The sequence below is a fragment of the Pristis pectinata genome, chromosome 11 (genome assembly GCF_009764475.1).
Source record: "Pristis pectinata isolate sPriPec2 chromosome 11, sPriPec2.1.pri, whole genome shotgun sequence".
NCBI lineage: Eukaryota > Metazoa > Chordata > Chondrichthyes > Rhinopristiformes > Pristidae > Pristis > Pristis pectinata.
The window spans coordinates 40,179,912-40,207,701 of NC_067415.1; the positions used below are offsets into that span (position 1 = coordinate 40,179,912).

At 35.5% G+C, this 27,790-nt stretch overlaps 1 protein-coding gene across 1 annotated transcript in view; it reads right to left on the reverse strand.

The window, feature by feature from the left end:
- The window catches only part of nars2 (asparaginyl-tRNA synthetase 2, mitochondrial), a 47,313-nt gene that overhangs the window by 12,725 nt on the left and 6,798 nt on the right, over positions 1–27,790 (reverse strand). Inside the window, exons 3-11 of the mRNA XM_052026221.1 lie at positions 27,560–27,680; positions 25,574–25,714; positions 19,599–19,679; positions 17,195–17,295; positions 7,362–7,494; positions 3,551–3,649; positions 2,375–2,412; positions 2,024–2,090; positions 200–337 (exon numbers count right to left, since the gene is read on the reverse strand). Coding sequence (XP_051882181.1) covers positions 200–337; positions 2,024–2,090; positions 2,375–2,412; positions 3,551–3,649; positions 7,362–7,494; positions 17,195–17,295; positions 19,599–19,679; positions 25,574–25,714; positions 27,560–27,680 — 919 coding nt within the window. The remainder of the gene's footprint in view (positions 1–199; positions 338–2,023; positions 2,091–2,374; positions 2,413–3,550; positions 3,650–7,361; positions 7,495–17,194; positions 17,296–19,598; positions 19,680–25,573; positions 25,715–27,559; positions 27,681–27,790) is intronic.

Sequence of the window (27,790 nt, forward strand, 5' to 3'; positions counted from 1 at the left end):
TTCACACCTGGCATGTATGCATATCAACAATTATCTAATCCAATCAGTTATGGGGAAGAATTAACCTATAAAAAACTAACTTCAGTTACAATTTGGAGGATCAATAGATTTCAAACTATGTCTCATACTACAAGGGATGAGTCAATGGGTTATGTTAAAAACAATAATACTCAACATAAATCATACTATTTTTGCTTACTGTATGTTGAGGTTTATCCTGATTATCTCTGGCATAAAAAGGCTTGATGTCATAAGGATAATTAATTACAAAAACAGGAATCTTGCCACAGTGCTCCACCAGATAATTCTCGTGCTCAGTCTGTAGGTCACACCCCCACTGTAAAAGAAGACAATCAATACTTACAATTCAACACTTATATATGATACCTAGATCTAAAGAATTTAATCTGCAGTTGCATACATTACTTTGATTTATCCATTTAATATCACAGGTTTCAAATTTGTGTAATGATTATTTTTCTAAACAAAATATTAAATTGTCCTTTCAACTGATTGCTTTAAAAATAACTTTCCAGCTTCATAAAACAATCAAAGCACCTTAAACTACCTCCCATGCACGTGATGATGAAGCCGAAACATAACTGTAGGATAGCAATTCCCACAGATCAGATACAGCGTCCAAAAAATATCATTGCTACCGGCTTGATTCAAATTGGCTGACATTGCCTTTTAATGAAATTTTTCTTCTCCTTCAATGGCAAATGCAGAAATTAAAACAAAGAAAATAAAAGCTAAATTACGCACTAGATATGCTTCCAAATTCATGTGATAAACATATCAAGTGTCTGGAACTCATAAATAAAAGAGCTGTTTCTTTAATAATTAGAATTGGAATTATCAAAGTCATTCATCAAAATAGTTCAGTTGCAAAAGCAAAATGAGAATATTTGGTGCAACAAATTAACTTTCTTCTTCTATAGACTTCCTTATATTAAACTGCTGAGACAAAGGAACATTGAAGTAAATACAGGAGAGTGGGAGACTCTCCATGAACTGTGCAAGTCTATGCACCCCACAAGTTGTGTGTTTAAAAAAGTTAGCTACACTAGATCTTTGGTTGTAATTAGGCATGCTTGTTCCAATATGGCATTCAGTAGGTAGTGAATGCTCGATACTTATCATTCACAATAAAATTACTCCCCCCAACATAAAATTTTAACTTCCAATTATTATCTTTTCAATGATGGCAATAATTTTTTTGACCAGCTTTGCTCAATTTCATGAAGATCATATAGTTATTCTCAATGGACAATGTATTATCTACTCTCCTCTATTTTTCCAACAAAATATGGAATCAGGTGAGATTTAAGGTACATCCCAAACACATTGCAAACAGCATCAACTGTTTTTGATTCAGGTCTTTATTCAAAAAAGTGGCATCTAATTATGCTTACAGAATGTCACCAACTTACATGGTACTTGGTGAACCAGTACTTCAAACTACCACAATGGCACAAATGGACACAATATATTCTCAATTGGGGGGGGGGGTGGCGGAGTGGAAGAAAAACTAACTTTTTCAGGTCATACCTCCAAACACAAGGAAATCTTTAACAGATATCTTGCTCATTGCTCATGAAGCCAGAAATAACAAAAGAAGAATACTGAATATGAATAATAATTATCAATATACTTCTTACACCTATAGGGCCCAAATGTATGCTGAGTGAGGAAGAAAAATACAAAAAGGTTCAATTTTCATGATTTACAGGAAGAGTAATTAGTCAGATATTCTTAAATGCACCACAATTTCGCATGATTCTAGGCACAAAAAATAAGAAATTTTCTAATCTTTTAGATTATCTCCTTTAAAACTTCTATAAAACAGTTAACAGACATTTTACAAAAGCTGTACATAAAAATAACAGCCATAAGTGAAACTTTTTACCTTAGTAAGTTCAGCAGCTTCATTAGAAAAGCAGTCTAATTTGTTGTATTTAAATTTTGGTTATCCAGTAGCAGCACTGCATAAAACGAATTAATGTTCAGATTTTTTTTTTACCTTGGGTTCAAACTTGAAGATTTCCGCACTTCTTCGCAAAATGTCAATTGCTTCAGTATAGGAAAGCCTAAAAATTAAAATTTTATTACAATTACGTTGATCATGTTTTAACATGATTAACATTCAGAGTAATTGTTATTAGGTTTAGAGATCAGCTTGTCCTTCTGACTGCCTAGAGCACTAGAAAAAAATGTCAAACAGAAATTATGTAACAAGATTTCAAAAGTGAAAACCAAATGAATAAAAAACCTCCATGTGAGAAATTGACAAAATCTAAACAATACATCATTACAAAAAAAAAGTCAAACTGCAGGAAACATTACGACCAAAAAATTTAAGTAATTCACTTACACTTGAAATGGATTTTTGAGCATCCGTTCTAATCTTTCCTATAAAACATAAAAATATAATTACTGTCTTTACAGAAAGTTGAGCAGTAACCTTCCCAAAATGTTTGAAGCCAGTAAGCTCAGGTATTTTACTGTGTTATTATTACTACCACCTTTTAGTGCACCATCATCCCTCCCGTCATTTACTCATTCCCTCCCCCACTCCACACGTGCCCCACCACTGCATCATAGACCTATTCATTTGTTGTTATTTTCCTGCACTACCAACATAACTTTCTGATCTTGCAATTTCCTTAAAATCTATTCATCCCTGGAATTTCCTACAATTCTACTAAGACGTCGTTGACCCAAAAACTTAATGGCTTCTCTCTCTATTGATGCTGTCCTACCCGCTGAATGCTTCCAGCACTTCTTTTTAAAAAAAAATCAGACTGATGACTTGATACAGTGCATTTTGTAAATATTAGATGATACAACCACCAAGGTACTATGATAGAGGAAGTGAATGTTTAGGGGTGGTTCCAAATTAGCAGGCCTTTTTGTCCTTGATAGTACCAATCCAGGTAAGTGAAAAGTATTCCTGACTTGTGGTAAGACTTTGGGGAGTAATATGATGAGTCAAACATTGCAGAATACCAAGCTCATATCCTGCTCATGTAGCCATGATGTTATTTCAGCTGCAACAGTTGGTCTGAATCAGTTTACAATTCTTAACATTACTCTAGTTCAGAAACTGAGCAGGTTCACCTACAAGAAATGTATCAGCATACAAGTTCTTTGGAAATGTAACAGTGAAACTCATAAACAATTTTTATTTGTTAATCAAAAAGAATCTTTCAGTTTTCTAGGCTGGACATGATAAACTTTTACAGTACCAACATGAAACAACCAAAGCTGCAAGAAAAAAAGAACATATGAAATACTAAGCAAGTTAAACAATGAGTGTGTAGACAGCAAATAACATTCTGATTCCTTCATCAAAGCTGTGCGTGCAAGAACTTTGAAACTTTTGTACTTCACTGCGCAAAAATGTCATAATTCCAGGAAATGTGAACAAAAGCTGACAGAAGGACAGGCACACAAATAATAACAATTTGCAAATGTTTCATGATCTTTGCATTTCTATAAAACTTGGTGCAGAAAATATCAATTGGAAGATGAGGCAGAACATGCAGACCTTTTGTCCCGGAGCCACATCTTTGTGGAAAAGTTCAATATCTTCTGGATATTTGGAAAGAATGTGAAAAGTTACACTCTTAAAAAGATGCTCCATCACCTGGAAGAGAAAATGACACTGTCACAAAAGGGCGGAGAAATAATAATTTTGGTATAATTAAAATGAAACCTCAAAGCAATCAACAAAACTGAATACAAAATATCAAAAAGGGACCACTTTTCCCAAATAATCCAGAACTACTGCATTTCATGCTGAATTTAGCACCATTACAGTATTAAATAACCCTGCAAAAATATTTTTTTCTGGTTCAAGGAAGAAGTTATCTGCGAGTCCAATATGTTGGTGAATCAATGTGTTATGCTTCAGAAAATGCATAAGTGGTGGATAGATTAGGAAAGATAAAAAGACCCCAATTATTTTAGAAAATTTACTGGGAGAAAGTAAAAGTGTGAAAAAGCGTTCTGATATGCTTTTAAATAACCCCAAGTGCTTTGATGTACAATATAGAGCACTTGCTCTCACACGCTGAGATGAACTGAAAATAAAAATCTCCAGCTTTTATTGGTGTTAATTTGTAGAAAATTACATATGAATAATATCGTCAATCAAGACCATAAGAAATATTGAAAGGTACGTCCTATCACTCAGCCCAGTCCAAAGGGATACTGTGGAATATGCAAAGCAGTCTTTTGCATAAGAATAGGCCAGTGCATATCCCTAGAAGGGAAGAGCTCCAACTGTGCAACTGGTTGACTCTGGTTACAAATAAGGTAAGATACAAAATTGTTACGGACTCAGTGAAAGTCCCTTTAAGATAGAGAGTGTGTGTGTATGTGTGTGTGGGGCGTGCTTACGTCAATAGAAGATAAAGGACGTAATGACGTTGTTGAAGAAGTTAGAAGAAGAAGAGAGAGAGAGAGAGAAGGGAGAGAGATACCAGCCTGCTAGTTTTCTCTATCGATGGATGAGAAACAATAACTGTGTCTACCACTGAAATCCATGTATGGAAGTTGGAAGTAATCCGGTGGAGTTCACTTTGTTGCTGACCTGTAGAAGGAAACAGGTATTTGTGTGTGTGGACGACCACGATTCGGATGCTTTTCGGGGTGAGGAAGTCACTACCGAGTAAACACTGAAGTGTCGCTGGGGTTCCATCATGGAACATTTGGATTTCGTATTTACTCTCTCTATGTTTCTCTACGTCTACGTCTTATCTTCAGACAACGGTGGTTGTTGAAGAAGCCCTTGCTCATGTTTCACCTTATGGCTTGCGGAACTGAACTTTAAGAACCATTCCTGAACTGGGAGTTCTGGACTTTGCCACACACACACACACACACACACGAAGAGTTTAGTTTTTGGGGTTAACGTTCAAGGTTTAACATTTTTGAATTCTAACATACTAACATTTTTACTTTTATTTTACGTATTATCATAAGTAGTGATTAATAAAATAGTTTTTAACACTGAATCATGCTCAGTGTGTTTCTTTTGTTGCTGGTTCGTGACAAAATGCAAATAAATGTCAAAATCATGCAGATTTGGACTGCCATAAAATGCAAAGAGATACCGAACCAACTACCAAGGGATGCCAGTCTGCAAAAGGAATCAAAGCCAACAGTATATGTTTTCAAAGGTATAATGAGATATACCAATGAAGGGGAAATGGGCCCATAAAAGACAGGCATGGATGATGCAAAAATGAATTTTAAGTACATGCCAAACTTCTTAAAATTAATATTTTATATTCATTTTCATTGAATGGAAGTATATTCAAAAAACAGGAATTCAAAAAACTAAAAATAAATGCAGAAGGAACATTGGTTTCAATAAAGTGAAGTAGCAGCAGACATGGGGTTGACATGTCCAGGACTTTATTGGAATAGAATAAGATCATTTGACCAAAATAATGTTCAAAGTGCAACATGAGAGAAAAGCTATGAGAATATGGAGGCTGGTTAAATGGGAAAGCATCAGTTTTATTTGTAAATATAAATGTTTAAGTAAAATGAAAAGAATGATGTAGTGTGCCATCAATAATCAGTATACATTTTCAAAGAAGAACATGGAAAGAGAGCATACATTTAAGGGGAGGACACTGGAGAGAACTGAAGTGAATAAAGGTGACTTGGGGTTCAAAAGATTTATGGACTATAAAAGAAATAGTGAACCAATGTAAGACACTGGTCAATCCAGTTAGATCACTGTGCTTAGATTAATCCAAAAGCAAAATGCTATGTTTGCTAAACATCTGGAATAAAAATCAGAAAATGCTAAAAATGCTCAGTATTCAGGGAGTATCTGTGGAAAGAGAAACAGAGTGAGATGTTTCAGGTGAATGGAGTTTCAATTGTCAGTAATGTTAACTCTACTTCTTTCTCCACAGATATTGTCTGACCTGCTGAGTATTTCCAGCACTTTGATCGTCCTTCTTGATAACTATCTTTCCATGCCACCATTCCAATGAAATAAGAACAAAATTTAATTGAAGATTTAATAGGACTGCCAAGTATTTTCATAAGACAGACATATAGAAACTACTTAGGTCACGTGAGAAGTGTTCAATTTAAGAAAGTGATGTGAACATTTAGGGGAAAATTCTTTATATGGAAGTTTGATGAAGCCTTGAGTATTTTGCCAAAGGAAAGAGTTAATGCATAATTTTTGCATTTCAGGAGATCATCTGTATAAATACTTGAAACAAGAGGAAGGTATAGTTTTGTAGAGAGAGAAATGGACAGTTTTTTGGATTGTCTGATCATTGACACAATAACTTTCAGCCCTGGAAATTATTCCATTAAAGCACTTTTGGATTTAAACATTAAGTTCAGATTTATCTTTCATTTCAGGCTTTCCTTGCAAAGGGATGCAAATGAATTAAGTAGCATAAACACCTGGAAAAACATTGCCATAAAATAGCAGTTAGAAAAATGTACAAACCTGAGATTCTCAATTATTTTAGTTCTAAGACAGTTGATTCAGGGACAAATATCGACACAGCTGAAGCATACAATTTTTGTACCAACAAAGTAAAATTACATCAAATGTTGCTGATAATTTACTCAGGAACCTAACTTAAAAACTGCCAAACTCATCAGTTGCAATCGCTGAAAGGGTTCCTTAATATTCTCTCAAATTTCATGAGCACAAGTTGAAAATACATAGTATTTCCTCAAAAACTCCATTTAAAAAAGTTGCATGAAAAGCAGCAAGAACATTGGATAGTTCTGTTCAAACAAAATTGATTTTAACCATTTGAGAACTATAGATCTTGCTGATGCAAATGAATTTGGATTAGATAAACCATCAGGATTGAGCAAGTGGTGATTCATGAATTTTAAAAAAATGGGTGAATGAAGAATGCACATGAAATATGGTTGAGAAATTTAGACAGACTTTTGAAGAAAATGTAGTATGTTTTGAAAAAATATTAAGTAGATCTAATGATCTTTGAGATAATGGGCAAGGCAATTGCATTTCCCACATACAATCAAAGAGTAGTCTTTTTTTTAAATAGTTCAATCAGGAAAGTGTGGTTTTGACTTTACTGTGAACAAATGGAAACTTAGTTTGGTAGTTAATCCAAAAGCAAGTTTGCAAAGCTACTCTTGCATCTTATATCATGTACATAAGCTTTGAATATAGTTAAAAATAGATATTATTCAAAAGACATACTGCTAATTTTTCAATATGCATAAGCAATAGATGTTGATTATTATGGTACCCTGCTTTGTCATCACACCCAGCTGATTAAGCACTTTAGACAACGCTGAGAATAGAAGAAACCATTGATATGGCATTGCATTTTTACCTCCATGATGTCCTTCAAGCTTTCAGTGAAGCCAAGTTCTGCTTCTACCATATAAAACTCTGCTAAATGTCTTCTGGTTTGGGAATTTTCTGCTCGAAATGTTGGCCCAAAGGAATATACGTGTGTGAAAGCCCTAAGAAATGAATCAAATATTTTTATTTCTGTACATAATTACAAAACTATGTACCAATCAAAAAAATGTTAATTTTTCTTGACAACTTCCTAGGATTTAAAATCACATGTTATAATATATTGATATATTTCTAGCAATAAAATCATGATCTCAAGCTGGTTAGAAATAAGCTATATCCTTGCAATGTTCTTGTACTCAAGAGTGGGAAAAAGAATTGATTTTCATCTGTTGTGATTTGCAGATTTAATTCAATTGTGCACTTTTTTTTAAATATACATATCCTTGTGCATTTATCACAAACAGATCATTCTAAAATGAGCAATTGCTTCTTAAAGAAAGCACTGATATGAAGATTGCTAAATAATTGATAAAGGAGCATAACTCAATATTGCATCTAAGCATGGAAATAATGTTCATATATGTCATCTGCCAAATGCAGATCAAATTATTGTTTTGCAGATCAAATTAAAATTGTCCAATTCAGTAAAATCACAACATTTTTCAGGATGTATTTCATTAATCAGTTAGAGGAATGTTCATGTACTAATAGGTTATCAGCTGTCATGTAACTGACACTATACCAGTAAAAGCATTTCCCAAAATGGTCTCACAACCTGCATATGTTATGATCTTGAAATTTCACAGACATTATTTAATAACTTACACAATTTTTCTGAGGGTTGCATCACTCTCAGCATCATGACATTTTTAGGGATATAATTTCAGGAATATACTTGTATTTTGTTGGTACTTCTGTTAACAAGCAGTTTTCGTTAATAATTATTTCGACAAAGTCTGGTGGTAAACTGATTGAAAAGAATCTTTTGCAACTATTGTTAAATTTTCTTAAAGTATTGTAGGCCATTTGGCCTCTTTCACCAGCTTCATCATTCATTAAGATCATGGCTCATCTTTTACCTCAGTCCCACTTTGCTGTACCAATCCCACATTCCTCAGTTCCTCTAATATCTAAATATAAAGCATTCTCTGTTTTGAATGTACTCAAATGACTCTGCCTCCACAGCCCTTTTGGGCAGAGAATTTCAAAAATTCACTGGCCTTTCAGGGAAGATATTTCTTCTCTCCTCACCTCCGAATGGCAAACCAATTATCCTGGGTCTTCACTTCACTGGCACAGAAACACGATCCAATTTCATTCAGCATTATTGTAAAAGAGAACGTGGAACAGAGGGAAGCTGACAGCACTGTCTTCTGAAATGTGGAGTTACCTTTCTGAATCTGAATTAATTCCATCCAAATTTAGGCCACACCAAAGTAAGTAGTTGTGCATCATCAGGTCAAAACATTCAAGATTCCACACAGACACACTCAGCACAATTATAAATTTCTGAGGATTACTGCTGTAGAAAACAAATATATCTAGTGTGCTATATAGGTAATCGTCAATGTTAAATCTAAGCACTTAGTCAGGTCAGAGAACAGGGATCTTAATCTGGTTTTAACCTATTGCACAACAGACAAGTGACAGACACCAAATGCAAAAGGAAGAAGGTTCCTTTCATAAAGCAAAGGTATCTTCTATCTCAGAAGCAAGATAGCATTAAAAAAAAGGAAAATTACACAAGTTGACAGGATGCACTTGGCTTAGAGACATTTGTGAAAATGTCTGAACCAAAAATTTATTTCATTTGACGTAAACTATAATCTGCAAAATAACACTAAACACAACCAACAAAATAAAAAAAAACAGCCTTAATTTGTTAATAAATTTTTTTAAAATTGCTTATAAAATAAACATGCAGGTTATGACAGCAGAAATAACAGGCAACTAAATTAAAATACAATTGATAGAATTTGATGGAAAACCAAAAAACCTATTTGTTATTAGGTCAAGTCTAGATGCTTCTTTTTATATTATTAACATCCGATTCTGAACAAGAATATGTTTTCAGATGCAATGTAACATTGCTCTATCTCCAGGTCATACAGGGACTACTATTTCATTTCGCTTATTGACCATAACACAAGACTAGCTACATCTTAAATCTTGCAAATCTGTAGAACAGATTAAAGTAGTAAAAATACCACTGTTTGAAATATTTTTACATAACTTTTAAATCATATTCTTTCCCTGAAAGATAGTGAGACACTTACCTAATTCAAAATGTACACACAACCTAGCCTAATTCCATATACATGGGTAATCGTACAGTTCTTGGGTGTTTCACAGTGGATAAGGGAGAGTAGCTGGATGCTTTCAACATGGACCTCCAGCAGCAAGGTTCCACACAAGAGAACAAAAATGAGAGAGCGCACAGAATTGGGGGTCTGGGAATTAACTGGAATATAGGAGATGAATTGGAATAATTTGTTGGAACACTAATTAGTGAAATGTGACAAGTAGTTTTCTCCTTTGTTCTGTGCAGGATAAATTTTTCCATCATATTTTCTTCAATTTAGGAATGCAGAACAAGAGGGTTTTATCTTAAAATTACAACTGGTCCACTTCAGAGCAAAATCAGGAAGGATCTTTCCGCACAAAAGCTCATGAAAATCACTAACCCAATAAGCTACAAATACTGGGTTAATAATAAAGAGAGATATTGATCCATACTTTTTATCTAAAAAGTATACATCGAAGATGGACAACTGCAAAATACAAATGAAATTAAATGCCAAAAGAAATTGGAGGCTTAGGAGGGCTCCCATTATTCCTGTGGACTTTTCTAGTTTAAGATATCTTTATTAGTCACATGTGCATCGAAATGCATCTTTTGTGTAGAGTCATCTGGAGGCAACCCACAAGTGTCACCACGCTTCCAACGCCAACAATAGCATGCCCACAATTTCCTAACCTGTACATCTGTGGAATGTGGGGGGAAAATGGAGCACCAGGAGGAAACTCACGCAGTCATAGGGAGAACGTACAAACTCCTTACAGACAGTGGCCGGAATTGAACCCGGGTCGCTGGCGCTGTAATAGCGTTACGTTAACCGTTACACTAGACTTGAGCTCACTGCTCCAGGTTACACTGGTCATAAAAAGTTCTACAATTCAACCAAGTTATCAAATTAACAGTTTCTAAGTTTAAACATGTTATAGTTTGAGAAAACCATTGAAATGTAGTAGGAGGTAGAGGATCCTTCCATTTAAATAGAATGGATCTCTTGGCCATTAATGTAACAAAAGCAATCATATGACAAGCAGAAGCGGATAAATGGCCAGAATCCATCATTGGTAACCCAAAAATTGTAGTAATAGGATGGGGTTGTAAATCAATATTCAGTACAGTTGAAATAATATTAAAAATGTCCTTCCAATATTTTTCCAAAAGAGGACAGGACAAAAACATGTGTGTCAGGGAAGCCACCTCTGAATTACATCTGTCACATATAGGACTTATATGGTGATAAAAATGGGCTAACTTGTCCTCAGACATATGGGTCCTGTGAACCACCTTAAACTGTATCAAAGAGTGTCTAGCACACATTGAAGATGTATTCACTAATTGGAGAATTTTCTTCCATGTCTCTGTAGGTACTGTGGTACTGTTGACCCTTTGCTTAAACTTGAGGAGGTTTGGAGTCCATTTATTCAGTATTTCCATATGATATAAGCAGACCTTTTTCGAACCCCTTTTAATAACCTTTGAATATAGATGAGCAGAGCTAACGACATAATTTTTTTAAACCAAAGAAATATCAGTCCAGTTTTTTTTTAAGTTTTTGGTTTGCTTTTGTTTATTATTATTATTTTTTGATTTGGGGGTTCTCTTTTCATATAATTAAATTTTTTTTCAATTTTTTTTGTATCATGTTCACTTAGCAAGAGAGCGGGAGGTCCGGATTATATATTTTACTCCTTGTGAGTGTATACATTAACTGTTACTATTGTTATCCCAATCTCTTCGCACCATATGTATAATCACTAATGTTATGTATATTAATTTGAATTAATTTGAAATTCAATGAAAAGATTGAAAAAGAAATTAAGTTTCATAATCTCCAATCAGAAACAGGACCCCAGCCCAGAAATGCACCTTAATTTTAGTGAACAAAAATAAGGCAAACAAAATGTGCTGTGATTTCTTTTAAGAAATCAAAGAAAGTTGGGAATAAATGGTGCCCTTACTACCCATTACAAAGTGTTAAATCTATGTTCATGCTTTACAGCTGAGGGAAAAGCTGGTGGTGGTCCACCATGGAAATGACAAAGTGGGAAAAGCTAAGAAATGGATGGAAGGTGGTAGGGATAGAGATGAGAGGAGAAGGGGAAAAGAAAGATAGGATGTAGGAGAAAAAGGAGACTGGGGAAAAAAAAAACAAGATTAAATTAGAAGAGGGATCAACTAAAGAACCTTTCTGGTTTGTTACTTTGTATTAAGGTACTAAGAGAGCTCCAGGTTTCATTCTACTCAAATAAAAATCACGTTTTTCTGTAACTTGAATTAAATACTAGCCAATTTTTAAGGTTTTCATATTTTGCTGCCTTCACAGACTAAGCATTAATTTTCAAATGATCTTGTTACTTAAATAGCATCTAAAAAACAGATGTAATGATATATCCGATACATTTTAAAATGACTTAAAACATTTGCTAAACTATCTCCAAAGTTGAAGTAGGAGCAGCTTTCCAATTTTTTCCACCCAAGATTTTGAAATATCAGATTTCCAGATGAAGTTAATAGTGGAAAAGGTTTACACCAGAGAAGATGCTTAAAATTCTACATCTTTCCTCTTCTTACACTTTGGCAATGTGAAAGGAACAGGACATTTTATTTGGTTATTATGGAAATATCTAATAAACATTTCTCAATGAAGATATGTTAATACAAAACAAAGCAAGTTTACTCTTCAGGTTTCATAATGTTAAAGCAAGTCATTGCAAGTTACTGAAAAAAAATGCTTTTGGAATGTGTTAATACTTTCCAAAGCAGTATGTGTTATCATCCAAGAGTTAATCATCTTGTAGGTTGGAGTCCATTGTAGGTTATTTCAAAATAATTGTGTTCATAAGATAGCTCAGCGTAATTATATCATCTTCAAGACAAATGTTTGCTTGAACTTGTACTTTCAAATTTATGAAACAAATGGCTCAGATTTAAACTAATGGAGAAGCATCGTGGAGTGCAGTTTTGACTCCCGGCAAGTTTAAGAACAATCATTACTCTTTCAAAACTGTTTTCTTCATATATTCTCTTTGATATATTTTTCATATTCAATATAGAAAGAACCACAAATAGATGAAAAGCATTCCAACATTATCACACACAGTCTATATAATTAAGATCAGTTTCCTTCTTGACACCTTAGTATTTCAAAATATTCACCAGCAAGGGAATACCGCAAAAGAAAATATGCAGAGAAGCTCAGGCATGTTTAAAACTCCCCAAACACACAAATGTGTTCAAAATTAGAATTTTGATCCCTATTCAACAGGGCATCTGGTGCAAAGTAGATCTGTAGCCAAAACTTTTTTGCATCAAGAGGATTATACAAAAGATTAATTAGCCAGCTCCAACTATGAGAGTCCAAAAATGTCATCTTTTACTGTGACAAAAGTATAGTGCTGCAGGAAAAGTCGAAAAATGTGTAATGTTGATGGTGATTTTATTCCACATATTAGGTAGGATTATATCTTGAAAGGCTATAAAGATCTGGGTGCTATGTCCCAGTAACTATCCCCAACAAGGGTAATCAAAAAGCTCAAATGGCATCTTTTACATTGTGCCTTTAATTGCTGCTCATCAGACAATGAATCATGATTCATCTTTCCACCTCAACTGAGACTGGCATAATACGAAAAATCATGCTAGTCTTTAAAAATGTTTTTTTTTAAAAAGCATATTAAGTCAAGATCTGAGCTTTTAATAACACCTTTGTCAGTTATTTTTTCAATGCAGCATAATTATAAATTAATGTTGTTAATGTGCAAACAGTACACATTGTAAATCGAGTGTTTACACAATTGAAATGAATAGTTGGAGAATCAAACTTAATATGTGCCAGAGCTTCCCTGCAAAAATTGCTTGCGTGCGCTGATGGCTAATGATATGGCACAAGAGGATGATTCTATGCTGAAGGCAACTACCTGAACAGTCACACCCGATACAAACAATGAGTAAGCAAATTTCTTTATTACCCAGAGAGAGAATTAAAAAGAGTAATGCATTTTTCATAAGATACATTGCTGCTGGCCATCTATCTGCCTCTGCTAAGCCTTTGTTACATTAATGGCCAAAGGATCCGTTTTGCTTAAATGGAAGGATCCAATACCCCCTTCTACTTTTCAATGGTTCTCTCAAACTATATATCATGTTTAAACTTGGAAAAAATTAGGAGTGGTACTGTTGATCCTTCGCTTAAATTTGAGGAAGTTTGGAGTCCATTTATTCAATATTTTCACATGATATAAATCCCCTTATAATAACCTTTCAACTTAGAGGAACGGAGTTGACGACATAATATTGCTTTGTTTCTATTGAGAAATTTTAGTCCAGTTTTTTTTTTGTTTTTTTTTTGAATTTTTTTTTCTTTAGCTTAGTTTGGTTTGATATATTGTTTATAATTTTTCTTATTGTTTCGGGGATTTTGTTTTCTTTCTTTTATATTTTATAAAAAAATCTTTTTCTTTCATATTATATTCATTCACTAATAGATCATTGGATCTACAGTTTTTTTTTATACTTTATTGTTCTTTATGATTATCCATGTCATGATTGTTCTCCTGATCTCTTTATACTACATGTATAAACATTGATATATTAATCTGTATTAATTTGAAAACTAATAAAAGGATTGAAGAAAGAAAGATACATTGCTGCTTTCTAAACTCTGTTACTGCAGGGTTCTGTGATTACTTCTTTAGTGTTTGACCCTCTCCAGGGGCTAGAGTGCCACATTCAGTTCGTCATCAGCACTACACTGAAGGCCATTCCCAGGACCCCAGTCTTATGATCACACTGGAGCTATTAATTACAGCATTCGTATTGCAGAATTTTGCGTAAATACGGACTCTGAACACACCTTTGAAGATTGTCTGAATCAACTGTCCTTATTACAAGCAGATTGAATAACTAGGTTTAGAGGTTATTTAAATAGTCTTTTAAGTCATCCCATCATGAATTTATTATCATATGTATCGAAAACTCCTATAAATACATTCCTATTTTCCGAGGACTGGGAAGTGGGATTAAGCAGAAGTCTATATTTGCCTTCATGGGTCTAATGGCTTCCTTGTGTACGATTCAAGAGGATTACACACACCTAGGGTACCAGTCGGTTGTCAGATCCACAGAAAACCCAAAAACTGCAGAAATAGGGGTTTGTCATCCTCTACAGAAGCATTACCCTAACCATGCTCTCAGTACCCTTGATGTCTGTTTCCTTTCATTATCTAGCTAACCTATTATCAAAAGCTTGTATGGTCACTACTGATTCTGGCAAAGCATTCCCGACTCACAGCTCTGACAGTAAAACAAAAGGGTTTCTCCAGTTTTATGTCCTGAAGTCTTATGGCATTTAATCTTGTAACTAAAGCCATTCCTCCTACACTTCTAAACAAAAGGAAACTGTTTATTTTCACTTTCCAGCCTTTGCTTCCAATTAAGCAACTATCAAATCACTATAATCGCCTGATCTAAAAAAGAATGCCAACCAAAAACTATTTTACATATTTGGAGATGGATCAAGTTCTGGTTCCCAGTATCAACTGGCTACAGATCTCAAATCTTCCAGAAGGATCTCCAGGTGAAGCATTTAAATTGTTAAAACAAAACTGTTATTCATTCTTCCTTCTAAAGTATTGTCACTTCATAAATCATTTTCAAGAGTAGGTCTTGATTATTATCCACTTGGAAAACATTTGATTAAGCTGGAGGGTAGAAACACTTCTACCAGCTGCTGTGTTTCCTGCATTACAATCTTGATGACACATCAAAAATATCTTACTGCCACTTTGGAATATCAAAGGGTGTGAAAGGGACAACGCAAGTCCAAGTTTTTTTTTAGGTAATTACAATTAGAGATTTCTTGCACAGTCCTTCCAACACTGTAGTGCTCTTCCTGAACCTGAAATGATTCATGGCGAGTAGGAAATGAAGATGAACAACAAGGTTTTGCTGAGGTTCCTAAATGTAAGACTGAGCACTCTCATCACAAAAAGTTACCCAGGTAAATGGGACCAAAGATTTGTGCAGGAATTAGTAACAGCAGTTCTGAATGCTTGAAGACAGAAACAGAAACATGAACTACTATCTATGTCAAATTTACATTTTAATGAGGTAGAAATGTACAAAAAAAAGCTAAGTTACCAACAGACAATTTCCATCAAACTAAGTTCAAAACATAGCAAATAAATTGTGTATATGGAAATAGTTAAGTCACAGTTACGTTAGAGAATGGCATTATTCTCAAAATGACCAGCTAGAGAATCAGGATCCTCGAGAAACTTGACAAAGAAAACGTACACTAATGTACAGCTGTTAAGTCTTGATGACTCATTCTGTTCCTAAAGTCACCAGATTTACTATCCAACCCACTGCTGGACTTCCTGTAGAGTCCAACAAGAGACCAGTCCTGCTGGGACATCCACCATTATGGTGGAGTGGCAGGGTGGGAAAAAAATGAAAGACTTGATACCCTTTTGATGCTATGACTGCAGGAGTTAAAGAGAAAGTTGTTTTCGTTTTAAATATTTTCATTTTAAATTAATTACTTGTTTTCCTAAGCTACTTTTTAAATTAAGAAAATAATTTATGTCAATTAAATTTTTTCTTAAATGTCTCTGAGTTCAATTACATATAAAAGCAATTAAATTGATTTACAGCTTTGACAGAAGGCAGAGCTCAGCTCCAAACCTTGCCTTTTGTAATAAGGCCATCAGGGCATTTTTGGAGTGAGCTCTCTATATCATACTGCCTGACTTGAGATAGAGTAGGGCTGGTTGTTTTGGGCCTCCAGCTAGGGAGCAGGAATTGTGAACCACAAACAATTACTCCATTCCATAAAGATCAGGATCATTGTTTCATGCTCCATTCTTGGACCCCGAGCTCGTGATTGAGACATGGTTTGTTCAAACCGGAGAAAATTGTAATTATTACAGGATACAAATGGACGTAATTGAGAGATGAATGTTTTTGATATAAAGCTTATAGTTGCATCTTGTGAAGTTAGAAAAGTAGTTGAAAAGACAGTTATACAGCACAGAAACAGTCCCTTGGCCCACCAAGTCTGCATTGACCATAACCACCTATTTACTGCAACTTTACATTTTTATTTTGCCCACATTCTCATCAGCAACTCCCATTTTCTACCACTCACCTCCATACTAGAGGCAAATAACCTTAGACTGTTGGAGGAAACCAGTGCATCCAGAGGAAAACCACATGTTCACAGGGAGACTGTGCAAACTCCACACAGACATTGCCCAAGGTCAGACTTTATCCTGTGCTGTGAGGCAGCTGTTCTGGGACCAGTGCCATTGTGCTGTCCATTCTAATGATATGGATCAATTAATTTAATGGTAATTAAAGCAAATATGTTCTGAGATTTGATTTGTTCCTCTATACCATACCTGACCTGCTTTTCTTTAAAATGCCAATGATCTTGCATTGCTTATTTGCAAGTTTGCTTTTGCACAACATCAGTTCCATGCTTACGAAATTTTGAAAATGTTTGTTGATATTCAGTTCCAAATGCAAGAAAACAGACTTTACTGAATTGTTAAAATGTCGTTTACCCCGTCATTATTTCCAAATGCAGCTGTCCGGATACAGTTAAGAAAGATGGAACATCAAAAAAATGAGTCTGATTACATTTTTCAGCTGTTTTGCTTGCAGGCTGTAACAAACAAAATCAATTAGTTCATGCTGTATTTAACATTCCATTTTTATCCATCTCAAAATTTACAGCATTTAAATCATATTTACTTCAATCTTAACATTTTTTAAAAGGTCTCTAGTTTATTGCAGCTATTTGCTTGTTACAAAATTCTTCTTACACACTTTTCTCCCAGTAAATAGCTTTTCTCTCCACCACTCCAAATCAATATTCAGATGAGCTATAATTCCCTCCAGCTGAATACAGAGAAAATCCAATCCCAATACCTTACCCCCCTGACAAACTTCATGATGAAACCACCAGTTCAATCTTATCACCTGTCACTGTCTCAAGTTGAGCCAAACCCTTTTCAACATCAGCGTCCTGGCTGACCCCAAGCTAAACCTGCAACTCCCTCATATTGTCACAGTTCAGTCCACTTTGATTTCATAACATTAGCCTTACCTTACTCATTGCCTGTTGAAACCTATGTCCATTGTTTTACTGCCTCTGTACTTGACTACCCCAGCCTTCTATTCTACCCTCCCAGAAATTCACAGATCATCGAAGATTGTACTGCCAAAATCCTGACTTGCACCAATTCTCATCCATCCACCTCTCCTTTCCTTGCTAATTTGGATCTAAGGTCAATAACAAGTAACAGTTAAAAATCGCATCTTATACTTAACTGCTTTCACAGCTTTGTCTTTCACTATTTCCAAGTCCGACAGTTTCCAACCTGCCCATCTTCCCCTTGTCATTCCAATAAATTCTTTCAGCTGCCTGGGTCCTACATTCTGGAATTCCCTTCCTAGTCATACTACCCCAACATTTTCCCCTTTAACAAAGCTATAAATGTGCAACCATTTGTTTTACTCCAATAATCCCACTTTTAATGAAATGAGTACAAGGTGTCATGAAGGAGCTGTATTTATACAATCAAATTCTAAAACAATGATTACTTTTGACTTATTTAGTGGTATCAAACACAGACATTAATTAGTTGGACTTAGTGCTTTCACCTGCACTATAATCAGATCCTAATCTCACATTGTAAATATTCAATGAGACGTAACATTACCAAATCATTTGTAATGAGGTTTTCTTATCCAAAGCATTAATTCATTGTTTGTTTTCAGAAGCCAACTGACCTATTCCCCAATATGCAAATTCCCTGTTTTCTTTAACTGGAAGAACAGTTAATTAGCCTGAACAAAAAAGATGGCAAACAAGCAATTTTTCATGAAACATTTGCATTCAGCCAAAACCAAGAAATGGAGCTACAGGAATGATTATTAAAGATGGTGTTAAAATGCTGTACAATTGTTGATTTTATATTTAAAAAAAAACAGGTTACTACTATCTTGTAGCAGAAACAAGTCAATCCAAGTAGTTTACTGTGTTGCTGCTGTGGCGCACATATTCTTCCATTAATTTATTGCTATTTACACTTGCAATTGGGGAAGCAGGAAAACAGTTACTTACTTCTGTAATCCATATTGGTTTCTGTTGAAGCCCAAAATTAACTGGTGTCAAGTTTGCACATTAATTTACTTTTCCTAGCTGTCTTCAAATAACAGACCTCAAAATAGGATTTAACCAGAGTTAAATGTATTAAAAAAGTTATATACCTATGAGTGATAAACAGTGATACACCTATCTCCATGACTCCCCAAAGTCAAAGTGGTAATGTTGCATGTCCATTCGCATACAAAAAATTTAAGTATCAACTTGCAGCCTTAAAGATGAAAGTGAATGAGAAAAATCCATTCCTTCATGTAATACCCAAAAACAATTTACCTACTACTTTCTTCAACTACTGGACTTTACACGCATTTCCCAGAATGACTAACAGCACTGCAGGACATCAAATCGAAAGTAGGTACAGATGATAAAGAAACTGCCACCTAGCGATTGGGTTACTTGGTCACCAATTAAAACAAAACTGATCCTATTAATATGTACCTAAGCAGGATTCAGACAAGAAAAGAACAAAATGGCAAATGATATTTTGAAACTTGCTGATAATATTGTGAAATTTAATATCTAATTAATATTACAGTTTTCATTATTCAACCCTGACAAGTCATTGAAGAGATGTTTACACACTTGAAAGACAACAGGCATCCACCAATTGTGTAAGAGATATAATGTATGATTGGTATATCTGTAATTCTCGCTCATTATATTAACCAATTATTGGTTTCCAAGGTATTGACATCAGTACTGAGAAATTCAGAAAGAAAACATTGCACACAATATCAGTATCAGTCTACTTGTCTACCTATATGTCTACTTAACATCTGGTTCAGTGCGGTACTCACTTCAACTTGGAACAGCTCTCCAGCTCCTTCACAATCATTTGATGTTATAATAGGTGTGTGTATCTGAACAAATCCATTATTCTACAATTTAAAGTCAAAATATTATTTAGTGTATACTCAGTTAACTCTATTCTGCACATTAATAAAAGGAACTTCAAATAGTTTAAGACCAAGCTAGCCCACATCATGAAAGAAGATGCCTCCCTAATGCAATCTCTTATCAGAATTTCCATTCTAGCCACAATTAGACCATATACGAGTTGGCAATCACTAAATTCAAATTCAGTGATCAAATCAATGTCAGTAAAATTTCCCTCAGTTGAAGCTGTCAATTGCTGTAGATCATCTTGATTTTTCATTTTCTTTATTGATTTTTCAGGATCTAGGCCCTGATACCAAGGCCAGCAATTATGTCCCTCCTATATATTGGGCTTCCCTTTTTCATATTTTCAGTTCTGAAGAAAGGTCCTGACCTGAAATGTTGACCGCTGCTTTTCTCCACAGATGTTGCCTGACCTGCTAAGCTCCCCCAGCATCATCATGTTTTTCATCCAGCAATTCTTGTTTATTTCAAATTGCTCTTGAACTGAGTGGCTTGCCAGGCCATTTCAGAGATGGCATTTGAAACCAACCTCATGGAGTTACATAATGGCCTGACCAGGTAATGTGTATTACAAGCAGTACCTCCAGAAATCAAAATTATTACTTCACCTTGTGAAACATGGGCATATATTTAAAATAAATCTAAATTAATACAAGGACAGTAGAAAAGTATATTTTGTATATATCTGGGATCTATCAGTAATAGATTTAAACAGTAAGCAACAAATGTTATTTTTAAGGAATCAGACCCATAAGCTATTTCCAAAGCAGAATTAAACAACGATCAGTATAGGAATATGATATTTTGCTTCTAGGTTCTAAAAGGCTCCTCAGAGGAAGATTGCCACAGTAAACTTTGAACAAAGCAAATTTGTCCAGCAAGGTGAAATGTTGCCAGTAAAATTGGTTATTTTTCAATTTAAAATCTGTGGTACTTAGCAAGAAGTGATCTTTATGTAATTACTAAATTGATCTTTGTGCTGTTCCACAGCTCTGTGCTGTAAATCAAAAGAAACCAAATTAACATTTAATATCAGGAAGCATCAGTGGAAAGAGAAACAGAATTAACATTTCAGGTTGAAGACCGTTTATCTATAGGAACTTCTATACAAGCTGCCCGACCTGCTGGGTGCTTCCAGCATTTTCTGTTTTGTTTCAGGTTTCCAACATTAGCAGTATTTTTTTATTAATATTACATATTGATGACTGTTCCCAATGGAAGGTCACAAACCCAAATGGTAGCTGTTTCTGCATATAAAATAAAATCACTTCAGAAATTAAATTTGGTTTAATTTGTACATTGCTGGATTCAACAGCAATCCAGTTATACAAAGCGATTTTGTAGCACACTATTGATCTGATTGGGGAATGCAGAAATTAAGTGCTTCCTTTCCTATTTAGAATGGAAAACTGGCAGAAATTGTACCTACAATTATAGTTCTATTTCAATATGCCTGCTGGCCTTTTTCAAGGTATTCTACCCTAAATTAAACTACTCCATTGTATAAACTTTCCAAGAATCTGGAGTACAAAGATACAAATGCAACCAAGATCTCAGTGACTTGGTAATCTGTTTTTGAGTTAACTTCTGAATGAACCAAATTTTATACTTTTCAAGACTAAACTTTACATTTATATCATACTGAGTAGGTACGACCAGTTACATACTTTTGAAATATTGATGGTGTTTCAAAACAAAAATTGATTTACAGTATGATCATCTTAAAAGTCATAGCATAATTAATTCATTTTAAATATTGCCTTAAAAATTCATCAATTCCAGTTTAAAGTCTGATAACTGGGTCAGATTCCAGGAAATCAGAATCATGGAACATTTTTTAAATATAACTTCTCATGGGAGAAATTTTAAATAACTCCATTAATGTAGGAAAACGTTCTAAAACACAAGAGCATTATTAAATAAAAACTGACACAAGAGCTAGACAAACTGTTACGACAGGAGACCAAAACAAGGAAGCTTTTAGGAGCATCTTAAACAAGATGAGAGAAAATTGGAGATTTGCTGAGTTTTAGGGGCAAGGTAGCCGAAGGCAAGCTGCTTTTCACCAAATGAAAATCAAAAACACTGCAGCTGCTGCAAATCCAAAATAAAAACAGAAAATGTGGAAACATTTATGAGGTCAGAAAGAATAAATGCAAAAAGAAATAAGAGGTAATGTTTCAAATTGGAAATCCTTTGTCAGAAGCATTTAAAACTGGATACCTTAAACAAAAGGAGTAACACACAGAGCTGTAAGGAAATTACAAAGACAGAGAGAATTGAAATCAGAGATACTTGAAGACAAGGACTGAAATCCTAAAATCAAGGCATACCAGTCCAGCAGGCCAACAACCAAATGAGATGACAGAGTTAGGATACATGCAGCAGAATTTTGGATGAGTTTAGGTTTATGAGGCTTGCAAGGAGGCAGACTGACCAAGCATCAGAACAGTCACGTCTGCAGATAACAGCATGGATTTCACTTTCAAAACATTGTACTTTGGGATCAAGTCACCAAGGGGTGACATTTAGATGAAAAGGTGGAATAGATAGATCCTTGAAGGAAATGGTGCAGTGTGTGAAGAAAAGCTATTACAGGCGATCCTCTTGAGTATGGCCAGATAGATAATAATTGACTTGCGGAGGCAGCAGAGGAGGAAGACACTGATGGAAGGTGTGGCTAACCTTTGCAGCAACTGTGCAGTCACTCAAGAGAGTAAGGAAGGCACATTCAAAATAGATGTAATTTGTAGCTTTTATACAGGCTCCTTCAGTATCTTAGCAGATGGAAACTTGATCGAGGAGGAATTGTGAGCAAGAATCAGACTGGGGAAGGAGATGACGACACACTGATAAGTGACTCAAGTGGTAATCTGGGTTGGGGAGAGTAGATTTTTCCAGGAACAATCACAGAGAGAAGTGAAGTTGGGACAGGACTGTGTGGCAAGGGTATCAGCCAGTCATTGTGGACAGCCTCATCAGTGACTGATAAGACAGACTACACAAAAAGCCAAGGAAGAAACGATAGTCATGAATACGAAAAGAGACGCTAAGAGGAAAGCAATGAAATCGAGTAAATACAAAATCAAATAAAATACTGCAGGTGTTGGAAATCTGAAAAAAAGTGTAACTGCTCAGTAGGTCCCATCTGGGGAAAAACGGGAGTTGATGTTTCTGATTGATGACATTTCATTAGAAACTCATCAACTAGAAACAAACTCTGACTCTCCACAGATGCAACCTGATCTGCTGAATATTTTGAGCAAGGACAAGTTCTAATGGAAATTGAAATCACTAATGATATATCTAGACATAGAGCATAAGGTTGGAAAATAGTAAAGGCATATTTGACAAACATGGCATAGTACATGGTTAGGATGTAAAATGCATTGATCTTGAAGGAGAAGTGAAAATGATGAATCAAAGCAAGACGCTCAAAGGTGGTGCCTGAAGTGTGGTAAGCAGGACAAGAAGCAATTTTGCAATAAGTGTGAGAATGAAACAGAATTGTCTAAATTGCACAAGATCAAAGTGAGAGCCATATGGAGAAATAACATATACAGCAACATTTCTGTCAAGGTCATGGAGCTGACGTAATAACCCATAAGCTATGGTATGGCAAAGGCCTTGCTTACAAGTAAACAAACATTCTGGAAGGAGATGCCGAGAGTAGCAGAAAGTGGACAGAGTCTACAGAGAAGGGATGGTTAAGACTGGAAGAGCATTGACCAGATTAGATCATAGCAGACTGGATAAAAAGGGTGGATTGTAACAATTTGCATTGTTGATTTTGAGGAGTAATTAGTATCCTTTGTCAAGATCACCAAAGAGACACGGGCAGGTTGCAGGCTTAGGGTGGGTACGACTGTTATTGGCATTTTGGTTTTATGTCTACTTCCTCACTCTGTAGTAGAAATTACTTATCTTCAAACCTGGAAATATTGTCAAATGGAAATTGACTTGCAGAATGAATATCTGCCAAACGTTAGCAATCATAATTTCACACAACGCCTTTAAAGTTCATCACTGTCAGTTCACGGTAGTGTAGCAGTTAGTGTAATGCTTTAGAGCACCAGCGACCCGGGTTCAATTCCGGCCACTGTCTGTAAGGAGTTTGTACTTTCTCCCAGTGTCTGTGTGGGTTTCCTCCAGGTGCTCCGGTTTCCTCCCACATTCCAAAAAAGGACGAACAGGTTAGGAAGTTGTGGGCATACTATGTTGGCGCTGGAACTGTGGTGACACTTACGGGCTGCCCCCAGAACAATACGCAAAAAGATGCATTTCACTGTGTGTTTCAACGTACATGTGACTAATAAAGATATCTTATCTTAAAACGTTGATTATACAGATCAGAGTTCATGACAGCTTGTGCAATAAGCCACAAATTTTAGAATCTGCTCTTTTGCTGAGAATAATATATCTTTAATAACAAAATAAAGATAGCAAAAGGTGGAAAATCTCAACTGGTCTGCTCTCTTTCCACAGATACTGCCAGAGTATCAGAGTCTCTTTTCACAGATAATGCCACAGTGTCAGAGTACAACTCAGATGAATTACTTTTCATCACAGAAGGGACAGAGAGAAAAAAAAAGAGTCAATCATAGGGCAGTAATCAAGAAGCACAAATTGCTGTTGATTAAAAAGGGATGAAGGTTTAGAGGGATATAGGCCCTTCAGCCCACCAAGTCTGTACTGACCATCAAAGACACCGTTTTATACTAATCCTACCCTAACCCTTTTTACTGCAATTTACAGCAGCCAATTAGCTACCAACCTACACAATTGTGGGAGGAAACCAAAGCACTTGGAGGAAGCCACAAAGTCACGGGGGGGACACACAAATCCAGAAAATGCCGGGAGTCAGGACTGAACCCGGTTCACTGAAGCTGTGAGACAGTGGCTTTATCGGCTGTACCAGTGTCATCCAAGGTCCCACCCTCGGATTGTTATGGCAGCTCATTTGTGTAGAGGTATGAAAAATATTACTAGAACTATTAGACATATAACACTGTTGTTGTTGGAAATCTGCAATAAAAGAGAATGCTGGAAAAGCCCAGACAACCAGGCTGCATCTGTGGAGATAGAAAGAGTTACAGATTGTGACTTTACATCAGAGGTGACCTGTTCTGACACAATCTGGAAAGGCTGGTTACCTGAAATCATTGAACTCAATGTTGAGACTTGAAAGCTGATGTGTGCCTAAGTAGATGATGAGATGTTGTTCCTTGGGCTTGCATTGGGTTTCTTTGGAACAATGTAGGAGGCTAAAGACAGAGGGGTCAGAGTGGAAGTTGGATGGAGAATTTAAAGTGACCCTTACAGACTGAAGGCAGGTATTCCGTAAAGTATCACCTAATATCCATCTGAATTCTGCAATGAAGAGAAGATCACGTTGTGAGCACTAAATGAATAACACCAATTCAGAAGTGTGAGTGAGTTGCTGCTTCACCTGGAAAGTGTGTTAGCATCTTGGATGGTGATAAGAGGAGTGCCAAGGACAGGTATTACATCTTCTGTGATTGCATGGGAAAATGCCACCTGAAGGAAAATGGGCGTTGGTGGAGATGGAGGAGCTAACTAAGGAGACCCAGGGGGAACAATCCCTTCAGAATGATGAAAAGGGAAGGGAAAAGTGTCTGCTTATGGAAATCATGGAAGATGATCTGTTCAATGTGGATGGAGGCCGGCGCGGTAGAGATGAGAACAAAGCAAACCTTATTGTTGGTTTGGGTGGGACGAGAGCAGAGGCATTTCTAGCAATTTCTGTTTTTATTTCACATTTTCAACATCTGTAGTTTTTTTTGATTTTCAATTACATCTTTATTACAAGCAGTATATAAAAAAATTATTGCACACATTGTACTCAACTTACCATGAAAAATGAATGAATAGCTGCAGACGCCCCACTTCGTATTCTGAGCAGTGAACTGAAAACATTTGTTTTGCAACGAAGATGAGGAAATTGTCGTATGTATTCAAGTGAATGTCTTTTCTTGATTTTGAATGGCAAATCCTATGATTGAATAAAAGCATATGCAAAATACTATTGCAAGCATACTTTTTCAGCCCAAGTTTGATCTATACTATAAATCTAATATGAGACTTATTCAAAGTAAGTGATCTAGATTGGCAACAACCTTTTTGATTTTGTCTCAAAGTAAAACATCTGACCAAAGTTTACAAAGAGGTTCTCATGTTGAAGATGGCACAGAAAGAATACAAAAAAAGCAATGCAAATTTGGGTTTAGTTTCCTTCCCTTTGTGGTCTCCTTATAGCAGACAAAACAAGCTAACAGATAAATGAGGCAGCTAACTTGCTCTTAGATCATAGCTAATACCATTCATTAGTCAAGGTCATAAGATATACTAAGTGTCTAGATTAGCACTTATTCCTGGAGTGGTAGCACTTGATCTCTACCAAGTGCACCTCTCACTGCATGATTGTTTACAATAGAAACTTGAAGAAATTTAAATACACACAGACCACTCTGACTTAGAAATAAAGCACTGTTCTTTCATTGTCAGAGGGAAAGAAATCCTGGGATTCTCTGCCTCAGATCAGAGAGTACCTTCAATTTATGGAATGTGTAGTTGAAGGCAGCAGCTGTCACCTTTTCAAGGGCAAAATATGTAAACCTTGGAAGTTATAGCCATATTCTATGGAAGAATGAGATATGCTACATGCAGATCAAACATTTTAAATTACTCAGATTCTTCAGGATTACACAAAGTTTTAGAAATGATAAATTGAAGTTCTAGTTTATGCATTTAAGAATACACATAATGTAATAATGTGAGAACAATTATGATAAATACAAGTAATATTTGCCAGTGGCAACTTGCTTCAAATGTATTCAACACATTCACACAAACAAAGGAACAAGCAAGTCCAGTAAAGATTAATATCCTCCCTATTAAGGATTATGAAGCCTTGTATTGATATAGCACCTTTCAGAACCTCAATATCCCAAAATGCAAGATAAACATTAGATTATTACATTATTGCACAGATCACATAGCTCTCCACTATGAGTTTGTTCTCATTATTCTTTCCTACACTTTCCTTCATTCAATATAATGAAAGGAAAGCTTTCCTTTGATGTCTTGCCCATTAAGGAACTCAGTAGAGAACCTCAAAAATAGTAACCATATTAGGACAATTTAAGAACAGGAAGAGAAAGGAACAGGGAGAAATGAGTAAAGGATCAAAAAAATTGCAGATGTTAACACAAGTGCTTTCACAACCTCAGGAAGTTTCGAAGATGTTTTTCTGCTTACGATGCAGCTCATGTATAGTCACTTCTATAGGGGAACATGACTGGTGAATAATGCACAGCCAGATCCTGCAAACACAGCAAGATGAGTTACCAGATTATTTGTTTCATCTGGTATGAAGGACAAACATTCACCAGGACAATTGGAAAGAAATGTGCTAGGATCGCTGGATCCATCTGAGGGAGAGTGATTAATGGGCCTTTGATTTAGCAATTCATTTGAATGCTAAAGGTGAGTGCTATCACAGGGAATATTCAGTTCAAACTGTGTGCTCAAGTTTCTGCCATGGAGCCTGAACTCATTGCTTTCTATGAGGTGAAGTTATTACCACTGAGTCATTCCAAATTAAAAATAATAAAACATTCCACAAAAAAAATAGTAAAATGAGTACTGCAAGATGAGACCCAGAGTGAAAATCATTGTTAATGCAGAAAGTACAAAAACCTGTAAGGATATTTAATAAGCATTTGCATCATTGTTTACAAAAGATATAGATATTGACAAAAGATAAATCCTGAATTAAAAGCAAGTTGGGTGCTGTTATAATACATTGACTACAGATAAACATCTAAAGTAAACATACCACAGGATTACATGATCCAATCAATCTGATTTTATTTGCTAGAAGTTCTGTGCTCTGCTTCCTGTGCGGACTCTGTATCAGTTTTCCCCAAATTTCAACTGCGCTGCCAAAGGTTACATTGCTGTAAAACATACACGTGAGTTTATATTTTATGCAAGGATCAAAAACGCTATTGAAGAATGGGCAGGAAAAATAAAATAATAAAATGGAATATTGAACTGTGGAGAGTAG